The sequence below is a fragment of the Takifugu rubripes genome, chromosome 19 (assembly GCF_901000725.2).
Source record: "Takifugu rubripes chromosome 19, fTakRub1.2, whole genome shotgun sequence".
Lineage (NCBI taxonomy): Eukaryota > Metazoa > Chordata > Actinopteri > Tetraodontiformes > Tetraodontidae > Takifugu > Takifugu rubripes.
In genome coordinates, this window is record NC_042303.1 from 8,468,388 (window position 1) to 8,484,357 (window position 15,970).

At 43.1% G+C, this 15,970-nt stretch overlaps 2 protein-coding genes across 5 annotated transcripts; one reads left to right on the top strand and one right to left on the bottom strand.

Moving 5' to 3' along the window:
- Positions 1-43: 43 nt before the first annotated feature.
- On the bottom strand, positions 44-8,717 carry LOC101063462 (S-adenosylhomocysteine hydrolase-like protein 1). The gene is made up of 17 exons (XM_003973256.3): positions 8,271-8,717; positions 6,454-6,565; positions 6,175-6,318; positions 5,878-5,978; positions 5,671-5,773; positions 5,147-5,241; positions 4,961-5,067; positions 4,770-4,886; positions 4,199-4,262; positions 4,025-4,113; positions 3,738-3,808; positions 3,543-3,637; positions 3,364-3,462; positions 2,969-3,037; positions 2,220-2,298; positions 1,987-2,107; positions 44-1,831 (listed from the first exon to the last, which is right to left on the bottom strand). Exons 1-17 carry the CDS (start codon positions 8,448-8,450, stop codon positions 1,825-1,827), a joined length of 1,653 nt encoding a protein of 550 aa, XP_003973305.2. The 5' UTR covers positions 8,451-8,717; the 3' UTR covers positions 44-1,824.
- Positions 8,718-9,508: 791 nt separating this feature from the next.
- srsf3b (serine and arginine rich splicing factor 3b) lies at positions 9,509-13,549 on the top strand. 4 transcript variants are annotated; one of them, XM_003973219.3, is made up of 7 exons: positions 9,509-9,631; positions 9,983-10,108; positions 10,244-10,454; positions 10,544-10,684; positions 12,239-12,277; positions 12,757-12,843; positions 13,032-13,549. In XM_003973219.3, exons 2-7 carry the CDS (start codon positions 10,093-10,095, stop codon positions 13,057-13,059), a joined length of 522 nt encoding a protein of 173 aa, XP_003973268.1. In that variant the 5' UTR covers positions 9,509-9,631; positions 9,983-10,092; the 3' UTR covers positions 13,060-13,549. The 4 variants fall into 4 exon arrangements, with proteins under 4 accessions (XP_003973268.1, XP_011612123.1, XP_029682175.1 ...); XM_011613821.2 differs by lacking the exon at positions 9,983-10,108 and having other exon boundaries at positions 9,511-9,631; XM_029826315.1 differs by lacking the exon at positions 9,983-10,108 and having other exon boundaries at positions 9,546-9,631; positions 10,222-10,454.
- Positions 13,550-15,970: the final 2,421 nt, after the last annotated feature.

A 15,970-nucleotide genomic window follows, 5' to 3' on the forward strand; every position in this document is an offset into this window, starting at 1 on the left:
TTTCATTTATTTTGCTTGTTAGAATAATGTGAATTAAAGCGACTTTTTTCAGAATAGCATTTTATTAAAGGTAAATAAGTACAGAAAGTTAACAGGGTCTGCGGAAACAAAGAAAATACATTTTTAACGCAACTTCATCTCCACGTGAGAAATATCAAAGCAGAGGTGTTTAACTGTGGAATCACAGTGATGTACTTATTTTAATCTCACCAAACCTGTCCAGTAACACATTCATTAGTCTCTATAAATCAGTTTAAAGGTCGATACTGTAAACTAACATAGATTTTAAAGCCATTCTTTCCACAACATAAACTTGTGGGAAACCATACTGTGAGAATTAAAATTTGCACGAAAATGTAAAAAGTAAAAAGTAGAGCAAATCAATGACAGAACCTTGGATGTAAGATAAATGCCTTTAACAAAAAAATATATAGAGAGAAGAATATATTGCTGCTGCATAGCTCCATTTGTATTGTTGCAGAAGAAACAATTGCGTGCATCAGTACCCTATTTAAAGCAAAGACAGTTGCACAGCCAACTGACCAGCATGACGTGTTGACGATGTCCTCACGCTTTATGGCTCTGTAGTTATTAAGGTGCAAAGATGAGTTCACTCCCGTACTTCATACTGTCAGACTGGACTAAATTAAATGATCAGGAAATGCCTGTATCGCTGGGTGAAGTCAAAGTTTTGTGCGGGGTCATCCAACAACATGCTGAGTAAATCATAGACCTGCAGTAGTAAATGTTGAGACAGCAGGGTAAAGGGGGTAAAACAAACATCCACTGATGTGACTATAATTATAATTAAAGTAAGCCGTTTCCTATTAAAAACACAGACACTTTTATATGTATTTGTATAGAATGCTATACTGTAAATTTAAGAAATATCGCTAAACAGTATTGAAGCCTTTTGATCATAGACATTTAGGAACAAACACATATAATTAAAATATCTGTAGATAGTACAAGCCAACAGCAGGTTCCCAGTTTCCTCTTCCTTATCAGGAAATCAGAGAGAAGATAAGCCCAGTCATGTGACTCTAGTAGGACACCAGTGAAATCAGCTGTTGCATAATAGAACAAACATACTGTGGCTGTATGTTAGTGCTGTACAGTATGTGCTCTCTCTACTCTGAGGTAGAGTTCTGTGGAAACCAGTCTCCTGGTTGGGGAGGCAATAAATCCCAGATTAGCAGGTAAAAAAATTGACAGAATAAATCGACATGATCGACATCAGATTTGCAGTCGCTTTGATGATAGAATATCAAAACTTCTATAGCTATTTCATATAAATAGTAATGATGAGTGAATCCTAAAGTCAGGTGGTTCATCTGGTAACAATTTAAAGACCAGAAAGAAAAAAAAATCAAATCTTTACACGATATTCTCCTGCCTATTATTTTTGTTCCATCGTTTCCAGGGGCAGCAAAACAGACGACAACTTGAATGACAGCCTTTCCTCTCATGTGAATTGGTGGAATGTTTAAAGTGACTCTAAAAGTGAGTGGTGGGGCCAAAACCCAAATGCACGACCTTCAATAGTCATTAATTAAAATGAACCACGTTCAGCAGAACTGTAACACTTTTCTCTGTCATTTTGGCACAATATATCCATGTGAAGTTGGATCTAAAAATATCCCTCTGGTCTGCCAGACAGGAGCAGACCTACGTGTTTTGACGGCGCTCTGTGGAGGTTAAAGCGAATATATGGTGCAGGCTTGAAGTATAAAATAGGATAATGTTGGTCTTCAGGTATGGATGAAGGAGCCTGTAGGTGGGTAACTTCCACAGTTGTGTGTATGGAAGTTAGCTTCCTGCTGGCTAATATCTGTGAATACCAAGAAGATTTCCAGTTACTTAATACTGAATAATATAAAACAAAAACATAAACATCTTTAATGCAATATGGCCTGGATCATAACAATCAGCAAAGATTATTCATCTGCAGCTGTGAAGAACTGTTCAGATGGAGAAGAGCTGCACCTGTAGTAGTTGGGTTTGAAGGGCCCGTTCTTATTCAGGCCCAGGTACTTCGCTTGCTCGTCTGTCAGCTCGGTCAGGTGGGCCTCAAACGTGGCCAGATGCAGGCTGGCGACATATTCATCTGAAGAGAAAAAACAAAATATCATCAACAGTTTCCAGCATACGCTTCCGAGAATCACCAAACACGCAACCTCGGTCCACGTGCTTTAGATTAATTATGCATTTATACTCACCCATCTTCTTAGGAAGCAAGTACACATCCTGTTTGTATCGTCCCTCTGGAGCATTGTACAACTCTATAAGGGCCAGAGCCTGAAAATGAATATGGATTAATAAAATGTATGACAATGGATGCTCGTCCAACCCAAGAGAGGGTTGCCAACCGTCCACTGAAAAACAGAATTGTCCTGTATTCAGAAACAAAAATACGCTTCCTGTATTAAGTTGAAATAGGAGGCACTTTGCCCTGTAATTAGTCTGTAAAATGTAAATGAATGATGATTAATATGAGTATTTATCATCAAATTTATGTTCAACTCTCTCCTGGTCTGTGACACCAGTATAACAACAGAATCTGGCTCATTTATTGGTCCAGGTACTGTTGCTTGTGAAAATGATACAGGAAGACAACAGACGCCTTTGAGCAGTAACCTGACTAATTAAAAAAGAAAGGCAGCAAACATACAGATTTGAATGGGAAATGCATCTAATTTAATTGAGATTTTACTCAAATGTTTCGAAAGTCATTTCAAATAACCAAAAAAGCTAAAAAAACAAACTGGGGTGAAGACAATCGAGTCGGCTCGTTCTGCCACCAAAGTGTCCCTTATTTATTTTTGATGTAGTTGGCAACTCTAATTAAAAATGAAGGCTAAGATGTTCTTGTTGTTGTTATTGGGTTTATGAGTTTAGCCACCAGGCTGGCAAGATAAATTAAACATCGTTAAAAGTGATAGGAGGCTGACGGGTATGGACATGTCACCTGAGTTGTGGCTGTGATGGAGAGAACAAAGGTAGGGACAGTGGAACAGCTGAGGTTAAGGAGACGTCCCTGGAGAAAACAAAACCAGCATTATTTACACTAACTGCCTCTGGATAATTCTATGGTTCCTTTAGATGATTACTGGGCTTTCTTACAGTAAAACACAATAAAAGGCCTGTGGCCTTTAAGGTAGAAAACAGAGTAGCAGTGATATAAAAATACAGAGAACGGGCTGCTGGGATATCGTAGGTAGCACGCGATTGCTTATGTAATACCCTACAAGACATGCTAAATTTAGCGTTTGTGTTTCAGTGGCTTTCAATTATACATGAGGTCACTATCGTCACGCAGCCATCGTCAGGATCTGATGATTATGATTGTTTCAAAGAGCTGACCTCAGCCAGCAGGATAATCCTCCTCCCATCAGGCCAAATGACGTGGTCCACTTGAGAGCGCACTCTCTCCCAGGTCAGCTCAGGGGTGCGCAGGCTCGCCTGTCACAAATGAGAACATTGCTCGCATTGGCACCCTTTTGTGGTGTGAAATATTCAGACACTCGGCGGCAGTAGTTTACCACGTCGATCTCTGTGTTCGAGTGGCCCATGTTGCACACAATGGAGCCATTTTTCATCCGGTCCAGCTGGTCTCTGGTCACCACGTTCTTGTTCCCTGTAGAGACGCCACAATCAATCACCTCATAGGTATATCAGAAAAGCTATTAAAATGGGCACCGGCGTTCCCCCAGAAGCATAGTTGAAAATGCAGCTACCAGTGCATGTGATGATGACATCAACCTGACGGATGATCTCGTTCAGCTTGACCACTCTGAATCCATCCATGCTAAATGAAACGAGGAAGGGAGGACAGCATAGAGTATTATTTGACAGATAATGGATTTACCTGGAGGGCGGAGGTCCCCGGGGGTCTGAACCCAACCGCTTTATAATATAGCTGAATCGTTAACAAGCCCCACCACGCTAAATATGCCCACAGTCTGCCATTTCCACGCGCTTGGACACAGGACCAGGAGCTCATGCCAGTTCTAATTTCTCTCACCAGGCCTGCAGCGCGCAGATCGGGTCAATCTCTGTTACGTACACGATGGCTCCCAGAGCTTTCAGAGCCGCACAACAGCCTTTCCCCACCTGCCAAGACAAAAGCTGCATTACTACACACCAAAAAATGCTAAATTAAGATCAAAAGCACCCAATGAAATATGATTTATCTCACCTCACCATAGCCGCACACAACCACCTGTTTGCCTCCGAACATCACGTCTGTGGTTCTCTTTAATCTACATGTTCAAGAAAAAAATACACATTTTCTTTAAGGTAAAAAAATCTCAAACTCCCAAAACTGACATCCCTCGTATTTACTGTGTAAAATAGAAGTCAGGACCGTTAAAATTAACAACACGTGTGTCGGTCATAAAGTTCTGATCTTTATAGAACATTCAGCTAAATATTCTGGGGCAGCACCTCATTCAGTCTCTTTAATGGTGGCCACATATGAAAAACAGCAGTGTCCAGTGATTAGAGCACGTACAATCAAACAAGAGTTTTTGATATAATGTGTTGCTATGGTAACAGCAGCAAGGAGGTAAAAAAGAAAAATCCATATCTGGTGAGTGAGCAGTGTCGCAACGGAGGAGTGTTTCGAGCTGGATTTTAAGGCGAATCTGAAGATGGCGGCCGTGTTTCTGTCCTTTGTCAAGAACGAAATGCTCAACAGAAGTTTTCGACCCGCTCATCAGCAGAGAAAATGACCCATCTATCGTTTCAAACCTCTAGAGGATGCTCACCCGTCCAGGATGGACTCCCTGCAGCAGTACAGGTTGTCAAACTTCTGCTTGGTCACGGAGTCGTTTACATTCATGGCAGGCACGCAGAGTTTCCCGGCTTTGGACAGCTGATACAGCCTGGAGAGAAGAGAGCGGGAGGTAGAAGCGCTCGACTTTGTGTGAGCGCATGTTGTTATCAGGCAGGGACTCACCTGTGAACCCCAGTGACACTCTCCTCTACGATGCCCCTGATCTTCTTGAATACATTTGGGTATTTCTTGTACATCCAGTGTGTCAGGTCCCCTCCATCATCAAGGATCTGACAGGTAAAAGACGCAAAGGGCTGAAAGAGGGAACAAATCCCTCATTTAGGAGACATATATTCAACTCACTATTACCATGTTGGGCTGCCAGCCCTCAGTGTTGACACAGCGATCAATGCACCACCAGAAATCATCCTCAGACTCCCCTTTCCAGGCAAACACCGCCACGCCTGGAACATAGCACACGTGACATCTGAATTTGACATTCAGCAATCATTTTATCCAACGTCCGGAACAACAGCTCTACAACACCCACAGAACTCCTGGGGAATTAGTGAATTAGGGAATTAGTGATCAAAGTGAGGCAGAAGAACTGAGCAGCCCCAGACCCTGCTGTTACATCACAGTGGAAATCTAGTACATTCGAAGACATCCAACCAAATGCCACGTTACATCGCCAGAGTGGCAAACCACCAGAGATGACTTTTGCTTCAGCTAATTAAACATTTGCAGCCAGTGTCCCGCTCTGATTCAGAGAGCTGTCAACTGTTCGAACACCTGCCCCTGCAGAAAACACAAATGAGTCCTGTGCTTTTGTTTTAGTGACCGCTGCAAACAGGCTGCTAAACTAACTGTTTCCTGCCCTCTTTGCTGCTCACCGGCCTCCGACAGCGCAGCAGCCACTTCGTTCTGGGTGGAGTAAATGTTACACGCGGTCCAGCGGCACTGAGCCCCGAGAGCCACGAGAGTCTCGATCAGAACCTGAAGACAAACAGAGAAGGCTGAATTCAACAGCTGGGGAACAGTTAAAGGAACAGCCAACTGCTCAGGACTCTGACAGATTAAGAGACGGTGAGAAATCTTACAGCAGTCTGGGCAGTGATGTGAGTGCAGCCCACGATCTTGGCACCGGCTAACGGTTTCTCGCTCTGCGCTCTCTTCCTGAGCGAAATCAGGGCCGACATATCTGAAAAAGAGAGCCCGGTAGAAGGAGGGAGCGAGGGAGCAGAGAGGCAGAGGAGCAAAAAGTGAGATCGTAGTTACAGCCAGAGCAAATGGAGAGAACTCTTTCCAACATCTGAAGAATGGTGGTTTGTACTGCACACAGATGGCTTTTCAGATTAGCCAGAGCAGGAGTGAGAAGCCCTCCCGCTGCGTCTTACCCTGCTCTGCAATCTCAATCTCACGCCTCCCAAATTCTGCCTGCTTGATGTTCTTAACACAGAAGTCGCTGCTGCCCTTGGAGTTGACCTGAGTTCGATCCCGCGGCGAGGTCTCGTCATCGGAGCTGTCCGTGTAGGACGCGGCTGCAGGGAAAAGCGCTCCTTTAAAGTACGCTTAAATGGGTAGACGCAGACCTCTGCTGGTGCATTTAAGTTCCCGTCTGAGTTTTAAATCAGCCGGAATGAACGCCGGTGGGCATGTTATTCTGTCCGTCTTACCAGAGCTGTAACTGTCTGTGGATGACTGGGAGATGGAGCGGGACAGAGAGCGGCGCCCCGTCTTAGTGGGGAATTTGTTGAATTCCTGCTTCTCCTCCACAAATTGGATTTGCTGCGAGAAAAAAAGAGAAGAAGACAGGAAGTTCACATCATGATTGTCATCTCCATTTATGGTTTAACCCTTGTGTGGTGTTCGGGTCTGTGGGACCCAGCTTGTGCTGTGCACCTGAATGGGTTAAATTTCAAGTTCAAAGAAAGAAAACTCAGTAGTTTTGTAAAACCCTGCTTCACTTGTAAATTTGTTTCCACTCATATCTTGATTTTAATTGATTTTCTTTATTATGTTTTAAATAATAAGTTATAAATGTGACCTAACAAAGGTAAAGGGCAAATATTAACCACATATATTGTTTATACTGCTTGTAATTGGGATAAGGTAAACATCTGTCCAGTATTTTAACATAAAAAGTGTTTGATTGTGAGGCATTAAAAGCCACAAAATGCAACGGGTCCATCAGACCCACAAACGCTGGCTGAGTAACAACAATATGAACATTACACAAGGGTTAATGCTCACGTTATGCTTTGAGTTTGATTTCAAGGGTTTTTTGGGGTGAAAAACAAAAACAAAGATGTGGCTGATGAAACTGTTCAACCGGTTTTTCTTTCATGCACTTTAAAGACACAAGATTGTCTCTTAAATCTCATCTGCAATTCAACCCTCCACATACCACTGAACATAACACGGCAACAAAGAACAATCTCAAGTGGTTTTCTTGGGATTAAGGTGAGAAAGACAGTGCATAGTTTCTGTCCGGACGGGACAGGACGGACAGAGCGTCCCACAGTGTCTGATTCTGGCTGAAGTTGGAAATTCAATCAGTCAATTAGTTTTGCCAGGTTTTAGGTGATTTTTGAAGATAACTGGGGGGGGGATCAAGATTAAAAGAGAGCAGCCCACAATAGTGACTTCAACTCTTCTCACCTTACACGCATCAATCACTCATGAATGTTTTCTTAAATCAACCATCAACCTAAAAAATAACAAAGGGCATCAGGAACAGGAGACATTAACGTGGGTTAATTATTGTTGTTCCACTGGGCTTTGACCCTGGATCATGGAGTGCAAAAACAACGGGGACAGGGAGAACAGCCCTCCGTTCTGTGCATCCATCCAGTCACTCGACAGCAAAAATCATAACATTCCCGTTACGGTAATTAAAGCAAAAAGGTGGAATTTATTACTAAAATTGAATAGGCACCCCTGTAAATGTGCATAAACACCATTATTACATTGCATTGTTGCATTACATGCATTGTTCTACATAAATGAGGTAACTCTTTCCACTCTAAACACCACCAGTGAAACGTTTCCTTCTTCCTTGAAGGTTTTCTCCTTTTAGAAGAAAACAATCGCGTTTCCCTTGACACTGATGATGCCATTAAGCAACGAATGACGAGCAGGTTTTCCTTGTGTGTTTCTAAAACATTTACTTTTCGACTGACTTCCTGTTAGTACTGCTTCACACCATTAAGGAAACCTCGTGCCTCTTCAATTTCCCCCCATTGCCTAGGGAATACATGAATAACATCTATATCATCATAATACATTCCAAGTTTGACGTTTGACATAATGTCTCCCCGTTTTCTAAATTGTGGCAAAACAGGAAATTACCAACTAGTGCGTGCAGGAAATCACATTTACGCAGCCAATGCATACAGACAGAAGAGATCAGCCACAAATAAAGCGAACCACCAGCTACGATATTTTATAGTCAAAAGTCCTGCATATATAATGACAGTGACTGAGGTCTTACCTTTTTCACTGGCTTGTGAGTGGGCACAGCACTGAAGGAGGACGATAGTTCCCCCATGTTCATTTCACTATTCTTGCTCACGGTCATGGCAGAGTATTTTTCTGCGACGTTTTCACTCTCCTTCACTTCCTTACTCGCCTGTTTCACCTCCAACTTGGTGTCCCCAGCTTGGTCTGACATGTCGACGATGTCTGCGCGTTACCTTGTCAGAGCCTTCTCTGGCAGTACGATACTAATATCCTGTCGCTGCTAGCAAGCTTAGCGAGTTGAGCAAAGCCTCCCAAACGGTGTGTGCACGCAAACGCAGCAAGTGCAGAGGACAGTCACACAACCGTGTGAGTGTACCAGTTTGATTTGGCCGCGACAGCTTGTTTCTCGTTACAGTGAGGTGCGTGCAGCCGAAGCCTTCTCCTGTTGGCTCAGCTGTCACCTGGCCGACTAACGTTGTGGGCGGTAACGTCGCACTCAAGGGGCGGGGTCTCGCTGGCGCTGCGTTCACTGACACTACGACAAAAAGAGACCCACCGAATCGAAGTGAGGATATACTACAGTTTTCTTTTGATTAATTGATTCTCAATCTATTTGGAATAGACCGTTGTGCATCATGATGCAAATACTCATTAGTTTAAGTTATAACCCCTAAAACGAAACCACAACCTTGTGTTTACTTCTAGCGATTGTAATGCCAAGGGCCACAAGTCGGGAAGAAGTGGCGTGAAGGCAACACTAAGCTGGCAGCGATCCACATTCGGCGCGCATGACTGATATTTTTGGTAAAGGTTGCGAAATATCAATGTTAACTTAATGTCTCAGTGCTGTGTTATATATTTAAAATAATAGTTTCATTGTTGAAAAAGGGTACAAATGCTCCATTACCTCTGCCAATGTTATATTATAGCCAGCGTTTAGCTGTCGGTTGACTGTTTCAAGACGTTGATAATGTACAGATGACAAAATTGTATGTAATTCTATTTTATGTAACTATTACTACTGGTAGAGGTTCTTATACAGTTAGATTTAAGTTGAAAAGCCTCCACAGATTTCTGCGCCGAGTGCTTTCCTACTTTTTATTACATCTATAAAGTAAGATTAAATAAAATCTACTGCTCGGATAAAATCTTTTAAATTTCTGCGCATGAAGCCACATGTAACCAACCCTAATAAGACAATGCCTTTTAATACACTGTTAAAATGCGTTTAATGTAGTTATTACGTTTGTTCCGCGTAGCCAATTACAGTCCTCGCCCGCCCACAGGGGCTGGAACACCCGGTAGACAAAACGCATTTTCCGCATCGCCATTTTCCACCGACCGCTGAGCAGAACGAACCAGGAGGAGGAAACGAGACACTTTCAGCCATAGGTAATTTACCAAGGTAGTTTTCTGTAACCAGATGTAATCAAATCAAATCAAATAGGTCCATCTGTTTTGGTCCTGGGGCTTTTGAATCCGATGTTGCTCTAAAATGAGAGCGTCTAATGACCACTGGGCCTCGGAGAGGCGACAGCCATTTTAGCTATCCGGAAATAGCCACAAGCTACTAGTAGCCTCAAACTTCGCAAAGGTGAAACACCATATTCAAAGTAGACACGGCGTTATCACCGCTGCATAACCAAATTAATGTATGTTTTTGGCTCCGTGTTTGTCTGTTGGGGCTCAGCCTTGTCTACCAAGGTTAGATCAAAAGGCTGTATTTGTTTGTCTTCCCTTTAGCATAAAGCCGTGCCGTAGCGTCGAAAGCAACAAAGGCCTGAATTATTTACGGCTTCCTTTATCTGGATGTTGGATTAAAACAAAACAACTAATCTATCCAAAATAGTAAGATGGATGCCTCTACAGGTAAATGCATTTGGGCCTTTTTGGGGTTCTTTGTTGAAACAAAGCCAAGTGACTGCATCGTATTTATTACGTTTTCGTTCGATCAGCAAAATAAGAATTTCACGCACAAGCAGATTTTATTTTCTTTATTTGCAGATTCAGCCATGCATCGGGACTGTCCTCTTGATTGCAAAGTCTACGTTGGGAATTTAGGCAGCAATGGCAACAAGACGGACCTGGAGAGGGCGTTTGGCTACTATGGCCCTCTTCGCAGTGTGTGGGTGGCCAGGAACCCTCCAGGTTTTGCTTTTGTAGAATTTGAAGACTCCAGAGATGCTACCGATGCAGTTCGCGAACTCGATGGAAGGCAAGGATCAACTTCGATGGATTCAAGATTGTGACGTAAAGTTTTTGTGCATCAGCGTTTTACATTGTCCAGTTGTGTTTCTTGTACAGGACGTTGTGTGGATGCCGTGTGAGAGTAGAGCATTCCAGCGGAGAGAAGAGAAGCCGTGCCCGCGGCGTTCCACCATCGTGGAGCAGGCGCCCCCGAGAGCGAGATGACTACAGGCGCCGCAGCCCCCCTACTAGAAGAAGGTGGAACACAATAGATGTTTCTGTATTAATGTGCTTTCCTGTGAATTGTTAATCACATTTTTACCCACAGTATATAACCTGGGAACCTGTGTTTCTCCAGGATAGGTATTTTTAGCCTTTATCTTTTCTACTGATTAGAAATTTGTCATTAAATTGTTAAGCCACAAGGGCCTTAGGGTTTCACCATCATTCCTTATTCATTTTGTATATAGAAGAGATACATTCCTTAGTAATTGTGATAGGGCATATAATCTAAAGAATACTTTGGGTTGCGTAGAGAATTTATTTATTACAAAAATGCATCTAAAGATTTGTCCTCTTTTCAGCACTTTCAAGTGCTTCTGCATTAGACTGGCGAAATAGCCATGAACTACTCCTATGTTGGAAGATTTAGTATCTGTTTTAGTATATTGGAGGATGAAAATGCCTAATGTGATGCATTTTTGTTTGAGGATGCTTTTTATTTATTTTTCCATCTATATTAATAAGAATGAAACCCGTTGCAGAGACACCACCATGCCTCTTCTCACCACCCTCAGTCAACTAGTCCTCTTTGAGCATCATGTGACTGCTGACCATCGTGCCCCAATCAGCTTGGCTGGTGCTGTCACATGACCTGGGCACGGCCAGTCGTCAGGTTGCACCAACCCATTGGTTCCTCAGCATGCCGTTCTCAACCTTCTCCTTCAACCTTAAACCAAACGGCAGCGGCCCACCTCACATTCCCGACCAATCAGCGTATTGCGTTTCCAAATGTCTACAACCTACCACCACCAGCCTTCGGCTAACCAATAAAAGCAGGAAAAAAGCCACAGCCATCCCCCCATCTGCCTGCCACCTAATCACCCTGCAGCATCTGGCTCAGTCCAATACAGCCAATTCTTCCTACCCGGCCGACAGTCTGCCTCCTTTTCGTCATTTCTAGCTTGTTGAAAACCAAAAATACTAGTAAGTTTTCCTGCTTCATTCAGTACACTGCAGATTACAGTTGTAAAAGTGAAGAGACAGCTGGTTTGGAAAGGTTGTTTAGTTTATTCTCTTTTGAGTCAGACTGGAACTTCAGGTTTCCAGAGTTTCTGGTATGACTTGTGAACGCTCCTCAGCCCCTCAGTGAAAATCACACGTTGTTGATTGATTAGATGTAAATGACTCAATTGCACTGGACCCCTTTCATAAAGATGGTGGCCCCTCTTTGTGTCTGGGATACTGTGGCTTTTCCCCAGTCCCAATTTTAAAGATTGTTTTCAGATATTCTGGAGTATGTAATTATTATTCCACTCTTGTCCGTTTAAAGTTTAATGTTAGTAACGAGGACTCTCTGTGCACTGACTGGTAGAGGCGATATGATTTCTGAGCACCTGCCACCTTTATAGACTGGGTCCATCGTAAGTGAGTTCTGTTTCTGTTCCCTGGAGGAAAAAAAATATCCTGTTTCATTTGAGTTACTGAATAGAGAGCAGCCTGTTTCGGGGGTGGGGGTGATCAATGACAAGTGTTCAGCTCAGCGGCAGAGCTGTGTGTACCTGTTGATAACACGTTGCTTTCCCTGCACAGGTCACCACGTAGACGGAGCATCAGCCGCAGTCGAAGCAGGTACGTCGGCATTTAAAGTGTCTCGCTGTCTGGGAGGTCGCCAAAAAAGAGCAGTTAGCCCCAATTCATGACCATCTAAAGCAGGGGTGGGCATCCAGGGCCGTATCCAAGCCAGACTTTCTGTACTACGGGTAAACACTTTCACCTGGGGTTTCATTTACCTTGGTGAAAGTGGTTTCCTGCCTGGTATGATGTAAATCCCGGCTTGGATTCAACCCTCGAGGAATGGATTTGACCTCTGATCGGTAAATCCAATCCATGAAGGCTGGAATCCAGGTTTTGCATCCTACCAGGGAGAAACCACTTTCACCAAGGTAAATGGAACCCCAGGTGAAAGTGTTTACCTGTAGGACAGAAAGTCTGGCTTGGATACGGCCCTCGAGGACTGGATTTGCCCACCCCTGATCTAAAGGATGATTTACTGGACAGTAGAGGTACTGTAGACGTGTTTGTTTAATGGGCTGATCTGGTTTTTGAAGGTCGCTCTCCAGGGACAGGAGGAGGGAGAGGTCCCTCTCCCGGGACAGGAGCCACAAACCATCGAGGTCCCTTTCACGATCACGGAGGTACTGGCGCTCTTTTAGCCCCTAAAGACTTTTAGTGTGGTGCTGTTACTTGATCTTTTGAAGTAGCTTGTGTCTGAACTGCCTCCACACTGAGACATTCTCAGGCGAGGTGTTTATTTTACTGTGGCATTGCCAAGAATGTTTCAGCGTGTGTTTGTTTAGTAATTCTTTTTCCCCCCTCCTCACAGCCGCTCCAGGTCTACAGAGAGAAGATAAAACGTCCGTCGGGCGTTACAGGCTCTGGTACGAGCCGGTGCATACGTGTTGCCGTTTTATACGATGAACTTCATTTTGGGTGTGTTTTATTATCCATTACTGTGTTCCTCCAGTCATTTTCAAATCGGTGGGAGTAGTTTGATCTCGTCAGCCTTACAATTGTGCCACCTGTCATTCCAGCTCATTTCTTAATCCCAGAACTTTTGTCAATGAATGTAGTGTGTAGTAATGACTTGGTGTGGGTAGTTCCTCAGACACAATGTGTAATTGTCTTCTTATTTCTCCCTCTAAGGAAGCGTTGGGTAATTTACACCTTTATTTGTAAAGATCACATTGTGTTATTCTTTCATACTGAAGGTGTGATAAATCACAGCCTCCATAGGTATTTTTAAAAAGGTGGAATCACACAAGTCAGTTAAGTTTTGTTTTCCTTTTGTTTGATACTGTATGTCCCAATTCAATCGGTTTGATTAAAAATATATTGACTTATCTTACTGTCCGTGTAGTTTCTCATTCGCCTGGGTCATATTAACAGATGAGGTTCTACATAGATTGCTTTGCTTGCCAGCCCTGATGATTGGGGTGATTTATAGGACTCTGATTTGGCTGCAGGTCACAGTGGGCCAAACTTCCAGTTGACTCTTCCCTGGACCTTTGAAGACTTGTTCTTCTTTCGATTGTCCCAGTCATTCTGATTTCATCTGGCCACAAGGGGGCGCCCCACCCATGCTAAATAGTTGTATCTGTGTAACCCTTGAGTCTAAAAACCTGACCAAGGTTGAATCCTGGATAGTCTAAAATTGAACATGCACTGGGAGACGCTTTTCCTAATTAATGTTGTTCGTAAGAAAAAGTGAATAAGTATTTTTAATTTAAGAAAGAAATCTGGGTTTAGGAGGTAAAGAGAATGTTATATATTTAAGAAGAGAAAGAAAAAGTAACTTGGGTAATCCCCGAATTTCCCTCCTTTTCCTTTGAACAAACTGCGGTTTGAGGGTGTTAAATAATCTACTTGTGCAATTTCTAATCTAGTTCAACAATTCCAATAGACAATAGACACTGCAGATAAGGGAGAAGTAATCAAATAATGGTGTCAGTGTGGCTGATTAAGTTCCCACCCCATTATTGGGCTGCTTCTTTCACGTTTAAGGGTGAAATGGCATTGTTTCATGAATGATGTCTTGCTAATCTGGTTCTAATCATTAGTTTTAATACGCTTTTAAGACTCAGTGTCTCACTGCACGTCCTAATTTAGTTTCCACGAACATTTTATAGCACCCGGTTTTCTCCCATTGTCCAATTGCTTTCCTCGGTCACGCCCCCGCAGGCCCACGGCAGCCTTTTCACGCACACGGTCCACGTGAAATGGGCTGAACACGGCCCACAGTCGCTCGAATTTGCGCGCGCTTTTCCACGTGTTACTCAAGCCCCGTGACATTGGCGTAATGATGACTCAGCGTTTCCATGGCGACGGCTCTCACGCTGAAGGAACCCGCGGAAATCCACTCGGAAAGCCGTGGAATTTCCACCCACTGTTATGTAACACACTCTCTACACTCCACGTACAGATTATGAGACATGGCTTTGCTCTCAAATGAAGTGTTTGCTGGGACTAATTTAAGAGACGCGTTAAGTTAAAATGAATGAGGACGTATTTACTACAGTTTATAACACTTTACAGCATGCTTGATTTAACACAGTTGCGATAAGTTAGGCTATTAAATGAATATATTTTACTTTTTTTGAGAGCACTGAAACTACAGTGTTGAAATTTTGGTTTAAGAAATGCAAGAAGTGTCCTTTGGTAAAGTTCATATTAAGTTCACACATGCTGTCATTGTACAGTAATAGTGTAACACAGATGGGATCATGAAGCTACAGAAAGATATAGGGTCCATGTTGGTCCAGAAACCACATCAACAAATCAGCCCTAGCAGATTATTTTGTGATTGGAGCTGTTATTTTATAGGAGGATGTGCTGTTGTAACAAAAACCACCATGCCATGAGTTTATCTTCAACTAACTCTTTCCTGTTGAGGTTTTTTAAAGTAAGAATAAACTGAGATTTGTTGGTGTTTTTGATCAGACAATCTGCCACACCTGTGTTTCAATTTCATAAAACCGGGTTGAGTAGTGAAGTTGGATCATACGACCCTTGATGACTTTGTGTCAGTCAATGGTTAACTGAGTGAGCATCTTTGTCCTTTGCACACTTCAGTGGACAGCGCAGCCTTCGCACTGCAGACACAAAGCAGAGGCCTGCAAATGATGACACGGGTAACAATAGTGAAATAATTCTCAGACTCTCTGTACTGTGCAGCTGCCTCAGCAGAGTGATAATAAAATGTCTGCTCAGCTTCACTAATGCAGCAGCTTTTCTTAAGGTCACAGCTGCTACTGGGACGTTATCATTATCTTTTTCACCTATGTCTACATCAACGTCGCTGTCCCTGAAAATGTGAAGGAACTCATAATAAAGTAGAAGACAGCAGGGCCACTGTGGTCTCACATCGGCCAGCTGCCTTTTCTACAGCGATTGTTGTTGGCATGCTGGGAGCTACACTGTGTAGGTGGTGTGATCAGGCAGCGTGACTGAAACATTCGCTGAGATAAACAACAAGACAAGGGGAACAGTTGTGCAACATGGGTGTATGATAGAGATGGCTCACAATAGCCTTGGTAATAGACAATAGGGAGATTTCAGTTGTTTTCAGTTCACTTCAATAGAATGAAGTGTTTACATTCAAATTTTATAATCTTTCACTGTCTCATCAGCTTAGGTTGGATGGGACCATCAGTCATCTTTACAAAGGCTGCGGCAATAAAATGTACTAAACTGGGGCTGCAGGGAGCCATTAGAATTAGAAAGGTCTGAAGGCATGACTGAGACAGGCACAAATAAAAATTAAAA

Coding starts and splice junctions, on each gene's coding strand:
- LOC101063462 (XM_003973256.3), bottom strand. CDS start 8,450: ATGTCAGACCAAGCTGGGGACACCAAGTTGGAGGTGAAACAGGCGAGT. Junction 6,566..8,270: donor CTCACAAGCCAGTGAAAAAG/GTAAGACCTCAG, acceptor TTTTTCTCGCAG/CAAATCCAATTTGTGGAGGA. Junction 2,299..2,968: donor CCATCACAGCCACAACTCAG/GTGACATGTCCA, acceptor ATTCATTTTCAG/GCTCTGGCCCTTATAGAGTT.
- srsf3b (XM_003973219.3), top strand. Junction 10,685..12,238: donor AGCCCCCCTACTAGAAGAAG/GTGGAACACAAT, acceptor TTCCCTGCACAG/GTCACCACGTAGACGGAGCA. Junction 12,844..13,031: donor TCCCTTTCACGATCACGGAG/GTACTGGCGCTC, acceptor CCCTCCTCACAG/CCGCTCCAGGTCTACAGAGA.